Consider the following 24,245-nt stretch of genomic DNA (forward strand, 5'->3'; position numbering starts at 1 on the left):
AAATGTTGCAGCTTTTCCCAGGAGCCTGGACTGGGGGCTATGGCTTTGATTAGAGATTATTGTGTTATCCCCACAGGTGAAGTTTTAATTGAAAGGAAAGATCTGTTCTCATTTTTTTGTGCACTTCTGTATGCATTAGTGTGTAAATTTCTTTGTGTGTGTGTGTGTTCCACAACTATGAATTTGATGTGGGTGTGGGTGTTTCCTGCCCTTGAAGTAATTAAATTCATTGCCAACGAATTACATCAAGGAAACCTGAGAATGAAATATGTATCCGGTATTTCATGTGTTCTTGCGCTTGTATTGCCAGCTCTGATCATTATCTTGGGCAAACACGACTTGCCTTTTTTTTCTCCTTCCCTAATTGCTAAATTGTGCATTACTTAAAATACCTTTTTTGTTTGCATGTTCCTCAGCCAGCAACCCTAGAACTTAATGGCAACTGATTTTCTCTTTTCTTGAAGATGTTGGTGCTGCCTTGGGAGGTACCATTTTCTTTCCTGCCTCAGACCTACCCTCAGCGTTCAGTGAGTTGCTCTGAAGAAAGCAGTGCTCAAATGTGATCTGATGACTGTCACTTTTTGTAATTTTTGTTTTGTGTCAAATGTATGTTTCAGGACTACTTCACTGACTTAATCACTAACGAGAGCATTAATTACTTCAAAATGTCTAAGAGAATGTATCCCCATAGGCCCGTAATGATGGTGATCAGCCACGCTGCGCCCCATGGCCCCGAGGACTCAGCTCCACAGTTTTCAAAACTGTACCCCAATGCTTCCCAACACATGTAAGTACCCACATCAACCCTCCACCCCCTGCCAGTCACAGCCTTTCTCCCCACCCTCTCTGCCCCTTAACCCATTTCCTTTCACTCCACCTAGTCTACCAGCAAGGCAAAGATGCCAGCGTTAACCAGGACAGGATGATAGTTTACATGCTTACCGCAGCCACAGACCTGATAAAAAGAGCCCTGTCTAGGCGATTTGGTTAAGAATCATGTAGCCCACGTCTACAGTAACTTTTATGAAGTGACACACATCGAATGAATGGGGCATTTTTTACTGAGAGCTCTCTTTCCATGTGTTAAGGAATGTTCATTGTGTGGTCTCATAATGATGATGCTGATAGGGTGGTATGCTTTCCATAGAAGCAGAGTGGCCATGCAGGGCTATCTGTAGAAATGTGGGTTTATTTTCTGGGTGAATATTCCAGCTGCCTTGTTGTGCAATTAGAGTTGTGCAGAAGACAGTTTGAGTGTTTTGCTCCAGAGCCCTTCTCAGGTCATGACTCTCAAATAACCTGTTTCCTTTTGAGAGGCAGAAGTCATGCAAGGTAGTCATGCAAGGGGGAGGTGCAGGGGAGGGCCTAATGGCTGAGAGGGAAGACAGGGAAAGCAGATAATCCTCACTAGGCATGGGTGGGAAGTCTGGGCACCTTGGCAGCAAAGAATATGGTTTACTTGTTGACTCTGTCAACGCTGTTTCTCCCAGCCACTGCCATCAATACATAGTCTTCCATTCAGAGCAGCTAGCACAGGATTTGCCAAAAACTCATCAGTTAGAAAGGCAGGGAGAAGAAATGGATAACTACTTCTTTTATCACAGGCCTCCAAAACTGATAAATAGTGTGCATAAAGAACACACTGCCTTTCCATCCACACAAACTTTAGAGACAAGGTATCAGATGGAAAGAACTTTTGGAGATAGAAAACTGCTGAAGGCAATCTAGTTGCTTGTTATTATATATGCCAGAAGAATTTCTTTCTATCCTTTATTTTGTGTCTGTGGGGGGGGGGGTTGGTTGGTACTGGGGTCTGAACTCAGGGTCTGGGCCTTGTTAACTTTTTCACTCAACACTGGTGCTCTACCACTTGAGCTATATCTCCAATTCTGGTTTTTTACTAGTTAACTGGAGACAAGAGTGTTAAGGATTTTCCTGTCCAGATGAGCTTTGAACCTTAAGGCTTGGATCTGAGTTGCTAGGATTACAGGTGTGAGTCACTGGCACTTGGCCAATTCTTATTGTATGTCTTCTAGTAACTAAGTGATGAATGCAGATCATCTCTATACTAGAAAGAAGTTCAGAGCTGATTCAGAGCAGGATTGAATATGAAGGCAGGTAATCACTTATTGCAAGTTGGAAGACCCAAGCCTGGTTTTTGTTATTGTTGTTGTTTGTTTTTATGGTACTGAAGTTTGAATTCATGAACTTGGGCTTACTAAGCAAAAGCTCTGAAAATCTTTTTTTTTTTTTTGAAAATCTTCCCTGCATATAATCTGCATCTAAATTCATGAAGGAAGCACTTGGCAAGAGGGTCTCAGTTAAAATTTAGTAACCAGCTGACTTGGTGGAAGAAAAAGGTCTCAGAGATTTTCCTGGATAACCCAGAAACTCACTCACCCTTCTTCCTTTTCTTGTGAAGCAGAAATCACATGTGGAGCCTCCTTGGTTGCATTTTCAAAATCCCAGCCTAAGATGACTTCCTACAACCATAAGTTTACAGGTGTTTCCTTGAGTTTGCAGAGAAAGGATTGATAAAATACGGCATTTTATGGTTCCTTAAAGTCTGCCTGCCTTTGAAGCTTCAAGTCAAGGACCTAAGCCTGTGGGAAAATCAGCCATAGGTCAAGAGGTTCTGACAGCACGGCTGCATGACAATAATTGCACAAGGGAATCTATAGCGATCTCAGTACCTCAACAGTAGCTTTGAAAAAAAAAAGAATCTCTGATTCCTACAGTGCAGCATTCCATTTCCTTCCTCAAGTGTGTATGAGTACTGCCTATGTTGCAGAGCTGCTCATGTTACAGGACAGCACAGCCCACAGACAGGCTGAGGAAGACATTATGGCTGATATTCAGAAATCAGAAAGTGAGGACAGGGGTCAACACAGTAGAGTCTACTATCCAAGTCTAGCTTGCTACTAGTTTGTATTAATAAAGATTTATTGAAACATTGCCATACTCATTTGTTTATGTATCATCTATTAATGCTGAGATCTTGAAGGCTAAAATATTTATTATTTGATTCTTTTGACGAGTAAGTTTGTTCAACTCTGTTTAGGAAGGAGACAGACAAGTATCCAAGGCCAGTACAGAACAGGTCCCTCATGGGGTTATGTAACTTTATAGTGAAATTACTTGGGCCAAAGGGGATTCAAAAGGGGGCTCAAAAGATGAGGAAAAACTGAGTATAGTAGTGCATGCCTGTAATCCTAGCTACAGGCATGAGGCAGAGAGAGGAGAATCTCTAGTTGAAGTCTAGCCAGGCCAACATAGCAAAACTAAAGTAAAAAGGACATAACTAATGTGCTAAAGGGCTTGCCCACCATGTGCAAGGGCCTGGATTCAATCAACAAGACTTAAAAGGGGTGGAGAGGTGTTTGTAGATGATGCTCCAGATATTGAGTAGATGATTTCAGGGAAAGACTATTGCCTAGGCAAGGGTCACTGTATAAGTAGGTCAATCCAAGATGTGACTGAGACCTGCAGAATGGAATGGAATACAAATAAAGCAGTAAAGCTCAAAAAGAAAAGGCTCACAAAACAATGGGAACTTAAGCAAGTTTGCACATTCACCAGAACAGTAACAAAGTATCAGTCCACTTTGTCATTCCCACACGCAAATAGGGTCATCTCTTTTTCTTCCAACTGAACCAGCTATGCCCTTACCATTGATTCTAGAGGTGGCAGAATGAAAATATTCAGGCCTGGGCAGGAAACAAGCCTGCTTTCCTGCTTTCCTGCCTCAGTGGCCCTCACTAAACCCCTGAGTAGTTTCTTTCACCTCTCAGAATCTTGAGGGTCTCATCTTTAAAATGGGGTAGTAGCTGCACCATGATGTGATGCGGTGAGCAAGAGTTCAGAGGGGCAGCATGGATCTACCCCCCCATTCCACCCCCATCCCCAAGTCAGGGATGCAGAAGCCACTCCATCCTATCCGTGCTAATTCTTACTAATCCTTTCTACTATGAAGAACCCTATACAACTGCCAATCTATGATCCCTCTTGCCTCACAACAAGTACAGTATTGTACTGTTCAACTTAAAGGTTTAGAAGAAACAGGTAGGGAAGAGACAGTTCCAAGCCTGTCTATGGTTGACACAACACATCTCTTGACAAGCTAAGATTGAATTGTGGTGAACCTCTCAAGATGGCCATTATAAAAGGCCAGACAAGACTAGCCCCTATCTGGGCTGTGTTGACCTCTAAGTAGACATAATGAAGCTATGGCAAAAGCCAGGATTTTTGTTTGTTCTGTTTTGCTTTGTTTTTGTGTTGGTACTGGCATTTGAACTCAGGGCCTAGGCACTGTTCCTGACCTTTTCCCTCAAGGTTGTCACTTTACCATTTGAGCCACAGCTCCGTTTCTGGCTTTTTGGTGGTTAATTGGAGATAAGATCCTCACAGATTTTCTTGTCCTGGCTGGCTTTGAATCATGATCTTCAGATCTCAGCCTCCTAAATAGCTCGGCTTACAGGCCTGAGCCTCCACCACATGGCACAATTGTCAGTTTAAATAACATTATGAGCCATGGAAAATGAAAATTCATGTGGTTGGTGGGGAATTTCTCTTTAAGCCTTGGGCTTCCTGCACCTTGTTTGTGTGAAGTGCTGTTTCCAGCAGGCTTTGAACTCCAGGCATCTCTGTTGCGAAGGTCTCCCTGGCTGTTGCTGGAGGAAGGGACTGGAGGGAGGGAGTGTGTGCCCATGTGGAAGGCAGTGAGTGCCCAAGTTCAGAGTTCAGAGTTCAGACAAAGGAAGTGAGACAAATTGAAGACAAGTTGTCCATTGTGGTGCATGGAGCTACTGAATGGCCAGTTTCCTTAGCGAAAACATTAGCAAGGCATTCAAGCAATGGGGATGCAAGAAGTTAAGTGCTTTGCGGAATATTTAGCAGGCTCTGTGAAAACAGACTCAAGCTGTAGCCTGTCCCCTGTTGTGTGCAAGGTAGTCACGTGAACATTTGCTTCCTAGGTGGTCGAGCATCACCCATCCCTGTCAGCCAGCCTTGGCTTACAGCTATGTGACTCTCTCAGACTGAGGCCAATGTATGGCGTTGCCACGGTGTTCGCCCCTGTGCAACAGAGAAAGCCATCAATGTCAACCTACTTATTGGCTTCACAAACTGAGGGGAATGAGAGCAGGCTAGCGCCCCCTTTAGCCATGTGGCAGTACTACTCAATCAGACACTAAGCCTCTTAGAAATCTGGGAAGATCTCCAGTGGAAAAACTTACATCATAAGCCTGGTCATGAAGCCCTTCATTCTGGCTAAGATCCTATCATACTTTGCAATGAATCCTCTCCTCCATGTCCCACTGAGCTGTCATGGCATCAAGGAAGCTAGGATTGCATTATTGCCTAAGAAAAGCCTTGTTGTTGTTGTTCTTTGCTGTTCCAGTTGTTTCTTTCCATACTTACACCACATACACACAGGCACATATGCCTATATTTGCTTGCACACTGGCATGTGCACTCTCTCTCTCTCTCTCTCTCCCTCTCTCTCTCTCTCTCTCTCTCTCTCACACACACACACACACACACACACACACACACACACAGAGGTTCATTCAAATGACCCCTAAAATCTTGGTGGACCAAGCCATGTCTGCTAATTGGCAAGAATTGTTGTGAGAGGAGAGGAGAGTATACTATGTCAAAGGAAAATACACCTCTGTATATGCTACAGGATAAAGATTTTCCAATGTGTTATCTAAAGCTGGAAAGTAATATCTTGCCTTAAAATGAATTTGCATATTCTTACTGCATTTCTTGCACAAATTTATGAAAGGTAATGCTTTTGAGGATAACAATTGAGCATACAGCACTAAAGCTCTCTTTTGCATATCCCTTCTTTGTTCTTTATATAACACTGGTCACTCAGATCCCTAAAGTTCAAGGTCACAACTTTCTAACTGGTATCATAGAGTAAAGCAAGGCAGCTGAGTCCTAAAAGCTGTAGAAAATATCCTGTCTTTACCCAGGGGCCTAGCCTGCCAATTACTCATATAGTAATTGCAAATTCATTTTTGTTTACCAAATAAAGTATGTTAACCTGTTCTAGCTAGCTGACATTAAAATATTTTAAAGATAGTATGAACATACTTAAATAATGTTTTATGAATTCAGAGTAACCTAGAAATAATCTCACAACACGTGCATTTCTTCAAACTATTTCTTTGCTAGTAAGAAGAGTTACTCTCCTAAAATACCCACTGATCACAGAGAAAGGGGAGCTTATTGGCTTGCAGAATTCTTGTCCCCACTTTGCCAATAAGTAACACTGAAGAGAGAATCAAATCTTAAGAAAAATCAGTGTGATCATGAGGTGGAACTCAAAAACTTGTGATGTAGGTGCTGAGCAGTAAATCCGAACAAGCAATAGCAGAGCACATGATTGCCTTGATGGGGAAAACTTACAAGTTTTAAATACAGGAGAATTTAACTTTGTGGAAGCAGAAATGTTTTCTTGGGAGTATATTTTTCTACGGAGTATCTTTTCTAGGACACAAAAGTCTGAGTAAACCCCTAATCCTACAGACAACAGAAAGTATTAGCAGGCTGAACACCTATAGTTTGCCACTGATACAGTTGTTTATTATTATTATTATTATTATTATTATTATTATTATTATTATTATTATTATTTTGCCAGTATGGGATTTGAATTTGGGGTCTCACACTTTCTAGGCTTACTTTCTGGATTGGCACTCTGCCACTTGAGCCACACCCCCAAATCAGTTGGTGTGTGTGTGTGTGTGTGTGTGTGTGTGTGTGTGTGTGTGTGTGTGTGTGTGTGCATCATACTAGGGCTTAAACTCAATACCTCATGCTGTCTCTCAGCTTTTTTGTTCACTGCTGGTGTTGTACCATTTGGGCCATGTTTCCACTTCTGTTTTTTTTGGCTATTTAATTAAAGATAATAGTCTCTCAGATTTGTCTGGCCAAGCTGGCTCCTAAATTCAATTCTGAGATTTTGGTCTCCTGATTAGCTAGGATTATAGATATGAGCCATAGACCACCATAACAGTATGTCCTTTTGCCTTATCCTACTTTAAAGCAACAGCCAGTGTTCCCCTGCCTTGTCTCTGATATATCCAATGTGTCTTAGAGAGTGAGAGTTTGTATTTGCACCCCCAAATTGAAACTTCGAGGCACCCAGATGGGAAGCAGAATAGTCTGTGTCAAGATGAAGGTTGAGAGGATTGAAAGAATTGCTCTGGACAGAAAAACAAAAACAAACACACACACACACACACACAACACAAAAAAAACACAATGTGTTCATCCCTTCTCCTTTTAATGGCTAGGACATTGAGTCCCTCTGCAGTGCTGTGGTTCAGGATGCAGATCATTGTGTGATGTCATCCTGAGAGGTGCCAATCTTGAGCATCTTGCCTTCTCATTGGTACAATGGAGACAAGATGCCCTGATGAACAACTGAATAATAAGCTCTCTCCTAAGTCCCTATAAGGATGAGATAGTCCTGAACTTGCTCCTTTGAAGTTGTTGTTTCCACTCTACAGATGAAGAAACCGAGGCTTGAATAACAAAGAAAAACCTCTTCCTAGTAGAGTTCTAGAAAGTAACATCAGATGTGATTCAAAACCTGGTAGCATCTGTATTTTGTTTTGTTTTGTTTCACTTTAACCTAAAACAGTTCCCACTGCGTTGTTCAGTGGCTTGGGTTCTAGCTGACAGACAGCTCCAAGCCCTGTTTAAATAATCTGAAGTCAGTCCCTGGTTAGGGAAGGAAGCCTTGATTTTCACTAGAGGAACAGTAGGCTGCATCTTCCAGGAAGTTAGCAGAGCTCAGCAGGAGGCAAACCACAGCACTTTTCAACAACCTTGTCAGTTCCACTAACCCTGGACCTTCCACCTGCAGGTCCCAGAACAGCAGCTGCTCTGGAGGATGCTGTGGCTGTCTGTCTTCCTTTAAAAAGCAAACTGTCCCCCCTCCTTGCCACCCGCTGGGACCCCACCTGAGATTCCATTCTTGGAGTTGGAGGTCTTCCCCCACCCCCATCCAGAAATCCAAGAAAGCCAAGGGGAGGAGGGATGGACAGCTTTGACAACAGGCCCTGAACTCTCCCTTTTAATGTAAACCAGACTGAACATATGTCATTCGGTAAATCCAGGAGTCCAATTTGAGGCTTGTAATTTGCTGCAAGCTTCCCAGCTCGACAGGGCAAGGTGGGCTGGCCTGAGAGCGTCAAGGTACTGGGGAGAAGATGTAATTTGCCCTCTGTGAGCCTGCATGTCGGCTCTCTATTATAATTTTTTTTATTTGTGCTGAGGTTTTGTGGTTTAAAAAAAGTCAACTAGATTTATTTTAAAATTAAGCTGACCCAACATCAAAGGCAGTGAAAGCAGGCTGTTTATTAGAAAGAACCCCTGTGTAATCTTTTATAGCCATATTCTCTTACAGGGCACATATCAGCAAATGGTTAGGAGACCTTTCAAGAACAACTCGCTCTATTTCTTTGACCTCAAACTACTCCCCCCATGAGTGGAAACCTCTTTGTAAGGGGATTTAGAAGCCTCCCCTCTCCTTCTCCTCAACCTTTTAATCTAATCCTGTTTGTAACTTGACATGCTGCATAAGAATGAGAAACAGAGACTTCATTCCCTCACCCATTTCCTTCCCACTGTGGTCTGTTCTACATAGCAGGATCCTTTCAGGCCAAATAATAGGCCTGTGTGGCCCATGAACTATGTATTTAGGAGGTAGAAAAGGGTTTGTGAATTAAAGGTTTTCTCTGAAGTCTAGAGCTGGTGGCTCATGCCTATAATCCTACTCAGGAGGCTGGGATCCAGAGAATCACAGTTTAAGGCCAGCCCTGGGAGAAAAGTCTATACAAACCCAGAGAGAGAAAAGGAGGAAGGGAGAGGGAGAGAGAGAGAGAGAGAGAAAAACAGACAGAGAGATTTTCTTTTTGAAAAAATGGCAAGTAACACCTGAAGAGTTTGCATGTTAATATTATAAAGGATTTATTTTGATCCCAGACACCCAGATGGTTATATTTGTTTATTGGCTCATGGAGGAAAATCAAGGGCCTCTGCTCAAGACATTTTAAATATGTATATATAGTCATTCCTCAAACCAAAATAGATCTATGAGCTGATGGAAAAATGAGTTAAACTGGAAATGCTCATCTCCCCTCTTGACAGCCACATCCTGAAAACACCAGAGCTTCCCTTGCTGCCAACCATGCTGAATCATCTCCCCTCACCTTTCCCTCCCCCAAAACACCCTGTGGCTGTCAAAAAGATAACCTGTGAACCAAGGTTTGTACCATTTGGCTACAAGATGCTGGAAAAAAAAAACAACAAAAACCAAAAACAAACCTTTCCTGAAAGATTCCAGAGCCCCTTCCCCTGTTCCCATCCTCCCCCTGGCCTCTGACCTATCGTACTTCACTTGTCTGCCTTAATAAGAGACCTTAGTTGTAAGAAAAAGGTCAAATTGTTTCTCTGGCCAGGCTGAAGAAGACTTGATTGCCCTTCTCAGCTTGTTCATTACAATCAACCCGTTGGCCCGCCTCTCTCTCTCTCTCTCTCTCTCTCTCTCTCTCTCTCTCTCTCTCTCTCTCTCTCTCTCTCTCTCTCTCTCTCTCTCCCCCTCTCTCTCCCCCCCTCTCTCTAGCTCCCCTCTCTGCCCTTTTCTTTATTCATACTCCTGATACTTGAACCATCTCCCTTGAAATATTCACTTGAAATATTTCCTTACATGAGCCCCATTTATAGATGAGCAAATCGAGTTGCACCCTCTCTTCCACTCCTTGAAAGTGTCCCTTTAGATGACGTTGGCCTGCCCTGCTGAGCATAACTTGTCTGTTGAGCTCATTTGGTACTTGTGCTGTTGCATGTCTGCTCACTAACAAGCATCTGTACTGATCTCAGAGTAACTTGTAACAAGAAGGCCAATGGCACTGCTGTTAGCATTCTCCATAGTATGAAGGAAGAGTGTCAAATTCTCCTAGCAGAAGGAAATGAATGATGACAGCTGACATTTTTATGGCTCAGTGTACATGAGAAATGTTCTAGTGTAAACTCATTCACCTCATTGGAAAGTCACCACAGCACCACCAGTTAGTCAGGTCTCCTGAAAGCACTGGGTTTCATTTCTATTGATGGATCCTGGAGTCCCCTTTAGTTAACTGCATCCACAGCCCTTCACTGATGGGTTTCTCCCTAAAATAGAGATGGAGTAACCAGATTTCTCAATGAACATAGCCAGTTGCTTACTTTGAGAGACCGGCTATTTCATTCAAGATATTATATTCATTCACTGGATTTGATGTCGGTGACCTGCATCTTGTATATACATTTTTCTAATTTGGGAAGGGGAAGAGAAATAACAAAATGCTGAAACAAGGATACAGGATGACCTATTGTAAGAATGAGATGTACAAGACACTAGGTAGAAAACAAACTTTACAACTTTGGGGGGAGAGGGGAATTGGGAAGGAAAGGGATAGTAGGGGAAAAACAAAGGAGGAGGTAACAATGCTCCATAGGAAATTACCTTACTCATGTAACTGTAACCTGTCTGTACACTATTTTTACAATAAAAAAAAAATAAAAGAAGTACACACTTCCATCTAGCAGGTGAAGAATTTCTGGAAAAAGTAATTTCTGAATTAACTATTTTACTGATGGTAGAACTATTTAAGTGGTCTATTTACTCTTTTAAAAAAAGATATTCTATTCAAAGCAATCTCAGATATAGGAAGGACTTTCACTTCAATTTTGCTCATTTGGCTACAGCAAGTGAACTTTGGAATCCTGTTTTCATTCTACCACTTTTGTTAATGGCTAAGCCTTAATATTTTCATCTTTAGATGGGGACAATAAACCCAATTCCCAGAACAACTAAGATATAAAATGAGACAATGTATATCAAAGACTACACAATACTTCACATGTGGTAAATAGGACCACCATGTGCTTAACAACATTTAAAGAAAAGACTCAAGTCCAGTAGAAAGTTCTAGAACAAATTGTTCTTAATGTAAGAACCTCTCTAGCACGTTAAGAACATGAGGTAGTAACATCCACTGGCAGAGGGTTGGATAAACCTTTAAGGGGAAAAAATGACATATTTTGTGAGTCTCCACTGGAAAGTATGCCATGTTTCTTAGATCTCTGTGGTGGCTTAGATACAGACTTAAACTAACTTAATCTGGCACAATAAAATGTGCTTCCCTCTAGTATACAAAATTTGTGTCTTGAAAACCCATATCAACTTCTTGTCTAAATATGTAAATTGGTAAATGTGTAAACTTCAGAAATAGTCTTGGTTGAAATTCCAGCAAAGATAATTAAATTAATGGTTTCAATATACAACGGAATGCAAAAAACTCATGGACATTTATGAGAAACCAATAAGATACTCAAGAGATTCACGAGGGAAGAAAAAAATATGTTGACATCATATTCTATAGATTTTATTTTTAATAACTAGCAATAAAATTTTTACAAGTTAACATTGCCTTGAGAACATTCCCTTCTGTATTATTGAGTTGTATCTGTAGATTTTTAACATAAACATAATCATGTAGATGTATTTCTTACGCATTTCAGTTACTGAACCCATGTGAACTTATACTAATGATATATCAGCGGCCAGGCCTGGTTTTCTCAGTATGAGTTCTGGTACCTTCACAAGATGGATGCTGTCTCCAGTGGTGAGGGTTTCAGATCTTTTTAATAGGGTTTAAATTATCCTTTCTGAGTGATTATTTAACAATCTTCAACTTGTTTCTGAATGGATAAGTAAAAAAAAAATTTTAATGTGTATGTATATAGTAAGAGTCTTTTCTGGATACTTTCAGAACTCCAAGTTATAACTATGCACCCAACATGGATAAACACTGGATTATGCAGTACACAGGACCAATGCTGCCCATCCACATGGAATTTACAAATGTTCTACAGCGTAAAAGGCTCCAGACTCTGATGTCAGTGGATGATTCTGTGGAACGGGTGAGGATATGAATCCACTCTAAGGAAAGGTTCATGTTGGGCTTCATTTGCATAGATGCATTCCTGCTTATTTCTTTCATATCCCAGTATCCATGTAGGGACAGAGACAGAAAGGGAAGGAGAAGTAAGGGAGGGGAAATGGAGGGGGGGGGAGCTTAGAGAAATATCCAGATCAGCAACTTACTCATTATTCCCTTATTCTTCTCCAGGTTTAGTTCTTAAGGAACCAGTGACAAAAGAGAGAAAAATAAAAACATAAATTAAAGGTTCTGTCCTCTAATATCTTCAGAAATTAAGCAAATGATTTAAATGACTAAGACAAGTGGAGTATAAGGCAATAAAGATTGGTAATGATGTTGTTGAACTTAAAATTAAGTGCCTTGTCTAAAACAACAACTATTTAGCTGTAGCTAATTTTAACCATGTGGAAATGTGAATCGAGTATCATGAAGGTTTTTTTTTTTTTTTTGCCTTTTTAATAGAAATCAGAACTACAAAAAAAATTGAAATTTCCTCAATTTTAAAATCTAGAATAAGGCAAGAAATACATGTGTAAGGCTAAGAGGCTGCCTGTTTTTAACCATAATAATTAGATAAAAGAGTACTAACATTAAAATTTGCCTTAACAATGGATTTTCAAAGTAAAGTCTATGAAGTTTTGGTGGTAGAGAGGTTGTTCTGTGGTTTAATGTTGTTTCATTTGCTGTTTTATCAAACAAGCAAAGCCTCAAGTGACATGTGCCAGATTCAAAAAAGTTACATTTCAAATATGTCACTGGATCTTTTCCCACCAGAATTGTAAGCAGTGAGAAAAGGTGGAGCATGTTCATACACTTTTTCACCTTACCAGAGCAACTCTTGGCTTAAAGAAGCCAGGCACTGATGACTCCACATGTGTAATCCTAGTTACTCAGGAGGCTGAGATCTGAGGATTATCGTCCAAAGCCAGCCAGGGCAGGAAAAGTCTTTGAGACTCTTATCTGCAATTAGCCACCAAAAATCCAGGAGGGGAGCTATGGCACAAGTGTCAAAGCACCAGCCTTGAGCAACAAAAAAGGACAGTGCCTACATGCTGGGTTGAAGAACCAGCATTGGCACCAATCTCTCCCCCCCCCTCCAAAAAAGGAAAATAAGAAGTGGGTAGAAACCACAGTCATACTACAGAGTGCCATGCTATGTGACAGTTGACTCTGACTTGTGCACTGTGTTTCAGCTCTATAACATGCTGGTGGAGACTGGGGAGCTGGACAACACTTATATCATCTACACCGCCGACCACGGCTACCATATTGGGCAGTTTGGACTGGTCAAAGGGAAGTCCATGCCATATGACTTTGATATCCGTGTGCCCTTCTTTATTCGTGGTCCAAGTGTAGAACCAGGAGCCATGTACGTATTTCTCTGCAGGATTTAGCTGTTGCAGCTCATGTGTCTGACATCATGCCATTGCTAATCCAGTGTCTGGTTTCCTTTTAACCCAAACGAAAAAAGTGTCTGTGGAGTTGGTAATTCAGAAAATGAAAACCTTTCCCCCTGCCATGTGTTAAGGTAACATAAGCATACTGAATAAAGGGAAAGGCAAAATAATGGTATCAGTGGCTAGTTTTCTTCAATTAACCAGAATCTATGTCTTTTTGTCTGTGTCCACTGTCAGAATGCAATCCTTCAGATCATCATCTTTACATTCTCAGAATCAGAGCTGTACTGTTATTTGTAGAAAAGGTCGTTGCTGCCTTCCTCCTTTTTTGTTGGTGTTGGTGTTTGGTGTTGTTGGTTGTGGGGTTTGAACTTAGGGCTTGGGTGCTATCCCTGAGCTCTTTTGCTCAAAGCTAGTACTCTACCACTTTGAGCCACAGCCCCACTTCTGGTTTTCAAGTGGTTAATTGGAGATAAGAGTCTCATGAGGACTTTTCTGCCTGGGCTGGCTTTGGATCTTGCTCCTCAAATCTCAGTCTCCTCAGTAGCTAGGATTACAGGTGTGAGCCACTGGCACCTGGCTTTACTTTTTACTTTTTAAAAATTACTACCATAATTTTTTTTAAGAAAATGAAATGTTACACTGCCTTACTTTCCTCAAAAAAATAAAGATACTTTTCTTTTAAAATTAAATTTGTAATATCTTTAAGAAGGTGTACAAATGGTAAGTACCATTCAACACATCAATTTACAAGTACTATGCATCATGATGGGTATGACCCCTTTATCATTCTCCCCCTTAGATACTTCCAAGAAAAAAGGGGACTAGAGTTGTTTCTGCTCCTTAGGTTGATCACTGCAGCTCTTTCCACCCTTGTTTTACCATTGCAAAATTGGTTTCACATGCCTTGCCAATCATTTCAGAATGTTTTGTATAAAGTGTTTTGAAAGAATTATAGAAAGAGTGAAAGAAAAGAATATTCAAAACAGCATCTAACTCGTGCTCTTCTAGAACATTGGAGAAGTTGGACAGGTGGTGTAAGACCTGCTTCAGAGATTTTGTTTCTGAAGCTGGGGGCCTAGAGCCCAGGATTCTAAATGTTACCCATAAGTCCCATGTGCCATGGTGTATCCTGGGAGAAGATGATGGGAGGAAGTAAGGTTTCTCTGAACAACAGTGTTATGTTTTATGTGATCATTAAAAAGCTTCTTGGAAGCCAGCCACTGGGGCTCATGCCTGTAATCCTAGCTACTCAGAAGGCTGAGATCTAAGTATTGCTACTCAAAGCCAGTCCGGGCAGGGAAGTCTGTAAGACTCTTATCTCCAATAAACTACTAAAAAAGCCAGAAGTGGAACTGTGGCTCAAATAACAAAGCACTGGCCTTGAGCATAAAAGCTTCGAGACAGAACCCAGGCCCTGAGTTCAAGCCCCAGGATCAGTTAAAACACAAACAAACAAACAACAGACAAAAACACCTTGGAATGATCCTATCTAGTTAGAAAGCTTTATATTTAAAGTTATATTCAACACTAAAAACTGTGCACTTTTTCTTTAAACCATTTATTAAGAATATTGATGCTAAAGGCCCAGTTCAATAGAGGAGATAGGGACCATCTGGTTTTCCAAAAAAGCATGTATCCCACAGAAACCATGAGTCAGTTCCTATCTTGTCCAGCTATGCAGCCAGAGCTTTGAGGGCATCTCTCCAGCCTGAACCCCACGAGAGTCAATTAATCTTGCTCAGAAGCAGCATTGTTGATGGCTGTTCACTCATTTTGGCCAAATGCCACTGCCCTTCCTTAGGAGACTAGACGAGTAGGTGAGGAGGTAGAGGTCAATGAGTCACTGCTGTGGGAAGGGCAGCCCTAAATGCCACCCTCTATAGTGTTCAGGCTGTAACTATTGTCTCTGATTTTTCAGTGTCTCACAGATTGTTCTTAACATCGACCTGGCCCCTACGATCCTGGATATTGCAGGGCTTGATACACCTCCCGATGTGGATGGCAAGTCTGTCCTCAAACTTCTGGACCTGGAAAAGCCAGGTAACAGGTGCGTTAAAATAGTTTCTCCAAGCACATTGAACTCCCTCACCGGAGCCAGAGCCAGACAGCAGCTACAACAAGTGGAGGCAAAGTATGCTTTGCTCATGAAAATTACCTTGAGCTGTTGGTGAATACCACATTGACGGAGGTGCAGTTGTGGGCTGCAGGAAGTGAGAGGTGTTTTCTTTAAATAAACTTGTTAGCACAGAACCATTTGGAAAAAATGTCCAGATGCCAACAGTAAATATTATTATTTTGCTTTCAGGTTTCGAACAAACAAGAAGGCCAAAATTTGGCGCGATACATTCCTAGTGGAAAGAGGGTAATTATTGGTTCCTGGGGTGTTTCTGGGAACTGTCCTAGTGGGCCACTTTTCTCATTGGGTATTATTTTTTCTCTTTATTTTGATTCACTAAGTATGCAGATCTCTCCAGCTTAGTAGTGAGATTGAATGGTTTGTTACTTGTTTGCTATCAGATACTGAAGTAATTAATCCTGCATCAGAACTTAGAGAATAAATTCTCTTAAGATGGGACCAGAAACTCTCAATGTGTAAAGCTTTCCTCTGGCCTTCTCATTTCTTCCTCAACCATCCTTCCTGTCTTCCTCCATGCAGCCTCCAAGGCTTGCTCAATTTTTGACTTTCTACCTCTTTTCCTTATGCTCCTTTCATTGTTTTAAATATGTAAATTCATGCCATTGTAATTAGTTCCATAGTCACTTCTGGTTTCCCTTTTTGACTTAGACTATTCATTGCCATGATGTTTTTTCTTTACATAAATTAGGAGACAGAAAAGTATTTATATAGTTGTTTGTTAACAAAAAGAACTTCCTATCTTGACTTCATATCTACAAAGAACCAAGCTTGGAAGTTTCCTGAAGGACTCTTCTATACAAAGCCTTAACAACATCTTGTTATTTGCCATGGAGTCATGTGACAAGGAAGGAAAAGGGAACAAGCAGAACTCAGGGAAGGTAATTCGAATCAGTTCTCACATGCAAAGCTTTTCTTTCTTTCTTTTTTTTGTCAAAGCAAATTTCTACGCAAGAAGGAAGAGTCTAACAAGAATATCCAACAATCAAATCATTTGCCCAAATATGAGAGGGTCAAGGAACTGTGCCAGCAGGCCAGGTACCAGACAGCCTGTGAGCAGCCCGGACAGGTGAGTGCCACTGCTTTTTACTACTACTCCATTTCTAAGTTAAAATATCTCCTAGAAAATAATGTATAACCTGTAGGCATCGGCTTTCTATGTAAGCCTGAGTCACTCACTGTGATACTGCCTCACCGAGAGAATCCTCTAACAGGTCCAAGCTGGGTCTCCTCATTACTACTTGTACAAAGATGATGCTCAGATTGAGTTCTGTGCCAGAAGATAATGGCTCCATTGCTGGAGAAGATTCTTAGGGTCCTTGTTAACTAGTCATCAATCTGTAATTATGAGGCCATCTATCAAGACAATAGTGAATGCTGAGCCTCTGAACACTGAACCTCCTCAAAAGACTGGAGGGAGACTCCCTCTCTAGACTGAAATGTTCACATGTAACAGACTAGAGGCCAGAATCAATAACCTGGGCTGGAAAATGGAAGGAAAACCACATTCTGGGTATTTATTGTTTCTGTCTGTGCTTACAAACTTTCTACTATAAAATATTTTATTTATTTATTTATTTTTGTGCTGGTCCTAAGGCTTGACCTCAGAGCCTGGACACTTTCTCAGAGTTTTGTTACTCAAGGCTAGTGTTCTACCACTTGAGCTGTAGCTCCTCTTTCAAGTCTTTCATATTTTATTGGAGAAAAGAGTCTCACAGACTTTCTTGCTTGGGCTGGCTTTGAATTATGTTCCTCAGATCTCTGCCTTCTGTGTAGCTAGGATTACGGGCATGAGCCATTGGCAACTGGCTCTAAAATATTGTAAATGAATCTTCCTCATTATTAAAAATAAGCCTACCCAGAGCACCATTTATTATAACAATGAAAGAAGTACTTCACAATGGATTAACAGTGCTTTTGAGGAAAGTGAGACCATATCAGCACAAAACAACTTTAAACATTCTTGAATGAAGTCTGTGCTAACCAAAAGGAAGTCTATATCCTCTAAAAGAAAATGCCATGTTATAATGGGAGAAGAAAGAACAAATTCAGAGGAAAGTGAAGAAAATAAACTATTGAGCATTTGTCTTACCATAGTTACAGTATACACTTACTCAATTTAGTACATCTTTTCATTGACATTATCACTTCTGCCTAACAAATAAATATCTAGTATGTTGAAAAGCAAGGATCCAAATGAGAGTTGTCTAATTAAAAATGAAATACAAATACAAGCCACTTGTTGCCTTCTAAGGTAAGTTATATTAACTAAGCAGGAGTTTCAATTTTGTGTGAGATTTCTTTTTAACTTCTCTAACTTCTACACATTCATATAATAGCCCATACTAGCTCAAGGTATTAGGCAAGATATGAGCCACTTGTTTATTATCACACTAGACCAATAATAATTTTTATTATGATTCTTTTGTTGTTGTTGTCAGTCATGGGGCTTGAACTCAGGGCTTGGGCACTGTCTCTGAGCTTTTGTGCCCAAGACTAGTGCTCTACCACTTTGAGCCACAGCCCCACTTCCAGTTTGGGCGTGGTGAATTGGAGATAATAGTTTCACGGACTATTCTGCCCAGGCTGACTTCAAACCATGATCCTCTGATCTCAGCCTCCTGAGTAACTAGGATTACAGGTATGAGCCTTTGGTGCTCAGCTATGATTTTTATCTTATGTTTTTTTATTATGATTTTTGTTTTTCTTAGGATTCCAATGTGTTGAATGTACAATCATAATAAAAACTTTGATGCTGTTTCCTCATTTTTTTTAGTTTTGAGAAAGAATAGTGTAGGGATGGTGAGTGGTTGAAGGAAAGAGAAAAAAGAGAAGGAAAGGCTTCAGGTCATTCAACGATATCTTAATTTTCAAGTGTTTAGTGGAGAAGCTTTGGCCTATTCATTACATTTAAATATGAAGTCTTCAGATCTTTCTCAGGGAAGCTCTAAGCAACATTATGAATACAACTTTATAATTGTTTTGTAGCTCTAAGATAATTTTTATGAGCCAACCCCAATAGGCTAATTGACTTTTATTCAGGAGTTGGAAATGTTCAGTGGTAACTGTATCTCATGTAAATTGATGATCTTGTATGCTTTGGGCCTTCTAAGTGATAAATATGATAACCATATTGGAATAAGATATACTGCATACATACTTACTTCAAAGTGTTCACATTTGCAAATCTCTCCATATGGCTTGCATTGAAATTTTCCTTTATGTCCTAAAGGGCAAATGTGGCATAAGTAGATTTAGCACAAGCTGTACTTGTACCACATGCTAACAGTATTAAAATTTTAATTGTGCTTTTTCATACTTTTCCAAACTTATTTTGCTCTCATGAAATAAGTCTTTTTATATGTGGCTCCCAAGAGTTTTTCTCTATTGTTTTACTTCTCTGTGAATCTGTCTGAACTTAGACTCTATCACATGGAGAGTGTCAGCACCAATCTTAAATGTACCTAAATTCATGTAACAAAGAATCAGGTAATGTCTCAACGGTGATTCATTTGTTCTTGTGGTACTGGGATTGGAATTCAGGGCCTTGCCCTTGAGCCATGCCTCTAGCCCATGATGATTTTTTCCCATATGATTTCTTTAAATTGAGCAGAAGTGGCTTATAGAAGAGGTGAAGACCTAGACAATATGTCCAGTTACCTCAGGCTTCAGTGAATCCATGCCTATACCAGCAAGGTCAGCACCACTGGGAGCTTGTCCGCAATGTAAATTTCCTGCTGAGTATGGCAACTCAGATCTATAATCCCAGCTATTTTGGAGGCAGAGACCAGGATAGAAGTTTAAGGCCAGCCTTAGCAAAAAGGTGATGAGACCTCATCTCAACCAATAAGCCAAACATTGTCTGGCCTATCAGCCCTGGTTTCTCAGTAGGTTATAATTAAGAGGATTGAAATCTGAGACCAGTCTGAGCAAAAAAAAATTTTTTTAGAAATTTTAAAAATGCAGAAGTCTACCTGAAAACAAAAAGAAGAAAAAGAAGAAAAGGGAAGGAAGGAAGGAAGGAAGGAAGGAAGGAAGGAAGGAAGGAAGGAAGGAAGGAAGGAAGGAAGGAAGGAAGGAAAGAAGGAAGGAAAGATAAATTCTCTGGCCACCTCCAGACCTACTAAACTGGATTCTCTGAGTCCAGCGATCTGTGTTTGAATGTGTCTTCAGGGGACTGAAATACATGTATTCTAACTTACTGCTGTGTCTACTGATGGGGCTCAAATTATATAGCTTGAGAATCTGAGAACATCAAAAAAAATTGAGCCCCTTTAAGGCAATTATCAAGTCCATGGATCAAACCTTGTAAGTCCTTTGTGCTCTGTCAAATCCTTGTCTCAGACTGTTGCACTTCTTGTTGGACTACTTTGAAGATTATTAATTAATTAATATTATTGTTATTTTGGTGACAGTGTCACTAACTTGAGAAAAGAGTCCAGAGTAATGAGATGGTTCAAAGTGACAGGCTGGTACTGACTTGCTAGGATTCTACTCCTTTGATGGCACAGTGGACCTCTTCTTACCAAGGTTAGGAGCCTTCATTCAAAGAGAGTTGAAACTGTAATTTGACTCCCTGATGTATAGAGGAAAATTCAGCCCTCCTGGCCCCCTTTCTTTAGTCTTAATCCCCGGAGAGACCACATGGCCCCTCCCACTGCACCCATGCCTGCACCAGGGTACAGTCATTTTGGACCCTTGAATCAAGTTACTTAAGTTCTCCTGACTCTCAGCTTTTCTGTCTCTAAAGTGGAAAGAATTAATCTCACTCTTGTGAGGATTAAGTGACATCATCCATAAAGTGCTAGTGAGACTGCGATTAATTTTCTCCCATGTGTGAATGCTGGATGTTGTTATGGTTCCAGGCAGTCTTACCTGTTGTTTGTGTTTCTAGAAAGCCAGCAGGGAATTAATGCGGGCCGCAATCCCAGACGCCTGGCATCCCTCCTTGTCTGTGGGCACAGAACAACCAGCGGGGACTAATTAACACAACAGGGACATATGTGTTTGCATTGCTTCCATGTTTCAGAATTAATCTGAGACAAAGTGTGAATTCCCACTACTCTCTTGGGCTAGGCATTGCACCTCCAGGCTCATTCCTGTACACACATTCTCCAGACACACACCTGCACACCCACAGACAAATCTTTACCTTGTGGTTAAAGGACTTGTGCAAACAGAGACATCAGTGGTGCTCAGCTCTGGTTGAAGTTGCAAGCACATTAGAAAACTGTCACTAAGAATTCACCCACTGCCTCACCCCAAACCAAGCAGATCCAAGGCATCTGTTTTTTTGGTTTTTGTTTTTGTTTTTTTTTTGTTTTTTTTTTTGTTATCTTTTTTGTTGTTGTTGTTCTAGTCCTGGGGCTTGAACTCAGGGCCTGGGTGCTGTTCCTGAGCTTTTGTGGTTAAGGCTAGTGCTCTGTCATTTTGAACCGCAACTGGGCTTTTTGGTAGTTAATTGGAGAAAAGAGTTTCACAGGCTGTCTTGCTTAGCCTGGCTTTGAATTTCTATCCTCAGATCTCAGCCTCCTAAGAGGCTGAGCCCCAGTTCATCTGGTTCTATTTTAGGTGTTTTTGAGGTTTTTGGTGTTGGTGGTGGTATTATTTTTGTTTTGTTTTTGTTTTTTGTTTTTTTTTTTGCTGGTCATGGGGCCTGAACTCTGGGCCTGGGCACTGTCCCTCAGCTCTTCAGCTCAAAGCAAGCACTCTACCACTTGAGCCACAGCGTCACTTCTGGCTTTTTCTGCTTATGTGGTGCTGAGGAATTGAAACCAGGGCCTCATGCATGCAAGGCAAGCACTCTACCACTGAGCCACCTTCCCAGCTCAAAGGTGGTAGTATTATTTTTAAGGAGTTGTACCAAGATGTTTATTGGGCATTTTCACTCCTCCTTTAGCTTTCCTCTGTTTTCCCTCTTCCATCCCTACCCACAAGTTACAGAGTTCTTTTTTGGGGGGTTGGTCATGGGGCCTGAACTCTGGGCCTGGGTGCTGTCCCTCAGCTCTTCAGCTCAAGGATAGCGCTCTACCACTTGAGCCACTGTGACACTTCCGGCTTTTTCTGCTTATGTCGTGCTGAGGAATCAAACCCAGGGCCGCATGCATGCAAGGCAAGCGCTCTACCACTGAGCCACCTTCCCAGCCCCACAGAGTTCATTTTTTATCATAGTATATATGGAATTCAATGATAGCATCTGCTCACCCTTCTTCCCTCCATTCCTGCACCACCCCCCCTTGTCCACCCCTACCCATAAAAGAAAAACAAAACCAAACAAATTAAATGGCTTTTTAAAACAATGTTAAGAACCCTAGGCCTAGAATTGAAAGTGTCAAAATGAGAGTCTTGGAAATCTCCTACTTCCACGATACCATATTCTCAATTAGAAAAATTTCTCTGAGAAAACTTACATAAACTCATATTTCTTCCCCTTTTATTTTGTACTTTCCTCCTGATCCTCTGCTTCTATGAGAGACAAGTATATTTTCCCTTTAAAACTATGTATGAATGGCAATCTGGCACCAGTGGCTAACACCTGTAATCCTAGCTACTCAGGAATCTGAAGATCCGAGGTTCAAAGGCAGCCCTGGCAAGAAAGACTAAGACTCCTTTTTTTTTTTTTTTTTGTCGGTCATGGGGCTTGAACTTTGGGCCTGGGCACTGTCCCTCAGTTCTTCAGCTCAAGGCAAGCGCTCTACCACTTGAGCTACAGCGCCACTTCCGGTTTTCTAGTGGTTTATTGGAGATAGGAGTCTCACGGTCTTTCCTGCCCAGGCTGGCTTTGAACCGAGATTCTCAGATCTCAGCCTCCTGAGTAGCTAGGATTACAGATGTGAGCCACCGGCGCCCGGCATAAGACTAAGACTCTTATCTCCAGTTAACCAGCAAAAAGCCCAAAGTGGATGGATGGCTCAAGTGCTAGAGCACTACCCTTGAGCAAGAGCATTAGGTCCTGAGTTCAAGCCCCAGTACCAGGGTACACAAGCACGTGCATGTGCGTGCGTGCACACACACCCACACGCACATGCTCCTATGAATGGCATATGTGGACGATATATACCACTCTGCACATGAGCCAGCTCCAGAAATGTTCAAATCCACCTAGACAAATGAAATCAGAGCCTCTGGGAAGGGAAGGCCAGTGGCAGCCCTCTTTCCACCTACAATATGATTCCTATGAGCAGAGGGTAGAGAAACACAAATGTCAAGTGAAAATTTTTGACTTGATTGGTTTTTTTTCTTCTGAAATAGTAGTTATGTAAAAGAAATTCCCTGGGCATCCAATGTTGAAGTACAATTTATACATTCTCTGGCATTTCAAAGGCAGCTTGATTTGTTTTTATGGAGCAAATGTCATGTCTTTTTGTTGAGCTGTTACAATTTAGTTTACCTTTCTACTCTTATGTCACTATAAAGCCAGAGACTTGTTTAAAATTCTGTAATGACACTATCACCAAGCAATCTGGTAGCATTGTGAGAAAGTCAGTGAAGTTCCACTCCAGAATGAATGTCTTTATCATAAGCCTCTTCCCTACCCTTTGTGCCCAGTCATAGAGCATGAACACAAAGACATTTATGATTGCTCCTTTGCTAGACATTGAGAGCCTTTTCTAAATACCCCTGAATCTGGGCTCATAGACGAGGCCTGCAGGTCCCTGCATTCTGGAGGGGCATCCAGAGGATGGGGCTTCCTATTGCCAAGCTCTGGCTAAGCCCTGCTATGCTCTAGGCAATGAGGACCCTTCAGCCCTTACAGCCAGCTGCCAGCCCAGCTGCAAGGCCATATTGGAGCAGATGTCATCTACTTAGTGTTACGTCTGTTCATCTTGTCTGTGCCTCTCAAGTCAGAAACAGACAAATATAGACACTTGCCTCATACTTGACATAATGTGGCCCTGCCTTGATTAATTTCTACTGTATCTTCTTTTCCATTACTTCCTAATGGCCCTTTGTCATCAGATTCTCCATCCCCTAACATGCTCAAACCAGTTGTTTGAATTTTGAAATTTTTGTTATCGTTTGGCTTTTGTTGTTTGTTTTGCTTGTTGTATTGGGAGTTGAACCCAGAGCTTCACACTTGCTAAGCGTGTTCTACTTCTTGAGTCTAGCCTCGAGTCCTTTAGTTTTATTTTGAGACGAGATCTTGCTACCTTTGATCAGACAATTCCTGAACTTTCCATCCTCCTGCTTAAACTTCCAGTGTAGCTGGGATTACAGCCATGTGCCACCAAGCCCGACTCATCCCACCCTCTCATTTGTATGTTAGTTGTTGTATCTGCCTTCCCAAAGTCTCTCTGCTCACCTGAGGCCCACCTGGAGGCTCACAACAATGCACAAACTATTCTGGTTTTAAGGTTTTGTTCAATGTACATAGTGATTGCATCCTGGGTTCACTGCCTGCTTACTATATGATCTTGGGCAAGTTACTTAGTCTTAACACTGCCTCAGTTTCTTCATCCACACTAGGTATACTAATGCCTGCTGTAGAGAGTTGCTGTAGGATTATATTATATTATATTATATTATATTATATTATATGAGTTCCATGGTTCATCAAGCACTTGGAGCAGTGCCTGGCTCATGAAAAGCACTCAACAAATGATCACTATCATTTGAGAGCCAAGGTTAGTTTACTGTTTTGCTTTTTCTGAAGTGCAAAGACCAAACCTCTTTCCACATTCTAAGGTTTGCTGTTTACAAATGATT

At 41.2% G+C, this 24,245-nt stretch overlaps 1 protein-coding gene across 4 annotated transcripts in view; it reads left to right on the forward strand.

Annotated features, from left to right (window-relative positions):
• Window positions 1-24,245, forward strand: part of Sulf1 (sulfatase 1) — a 181,846-nt gene that overhangs the window by 123,103 nt on the left and 34,498 nt on the right. For all 4 annotated transcript variants that reach the window (XM_069990892.1, XM_069990895.1, XM_069990894.1 and 1 more), the window contains exons 7-12: window positions 618-787; window positions 11,835-11,985; window positions 13,199-13,374; window positions 15,324-15,452; window positions 15,711-15,767; window positions 16,479-16,608. In XM_069990892.1, the coding sequence (XP_069846993.1) occupies window positions 618-787; window positions 11,835-11,985; window positions 13,199-13,374; window positions 15,324-15,452; window positions 15,711-15,767; window positions 16,479-16,608 (813 nt within the window). The remainder of the gene's footprint in view (window positions 1-617; window positions 788-11,834; window positions 11,986-13,198; window positions 13,375-15,323; window positions 15,453-15,710; window positions 15,768-16,478; window positions 16,609-24,245) is intronic.

This window comes from Dipodomys merriami, unplaced genomic scaffold (assembly GCF_024711535.1).
Source record: "Dipodomys merriami isolate MVZ:Mamm:240054 unplaced genomic scaffold, mDipMer1.0.p SCAF_4, whole genome shotgun sequence".
In the NCBI taxonomy this organism is placed as follows: Eukaryota; Metazoa; Chordata; class Mammalia; order Rodentia; family Heteromyidae; genus Dipodomys; species Dipodomys merriami.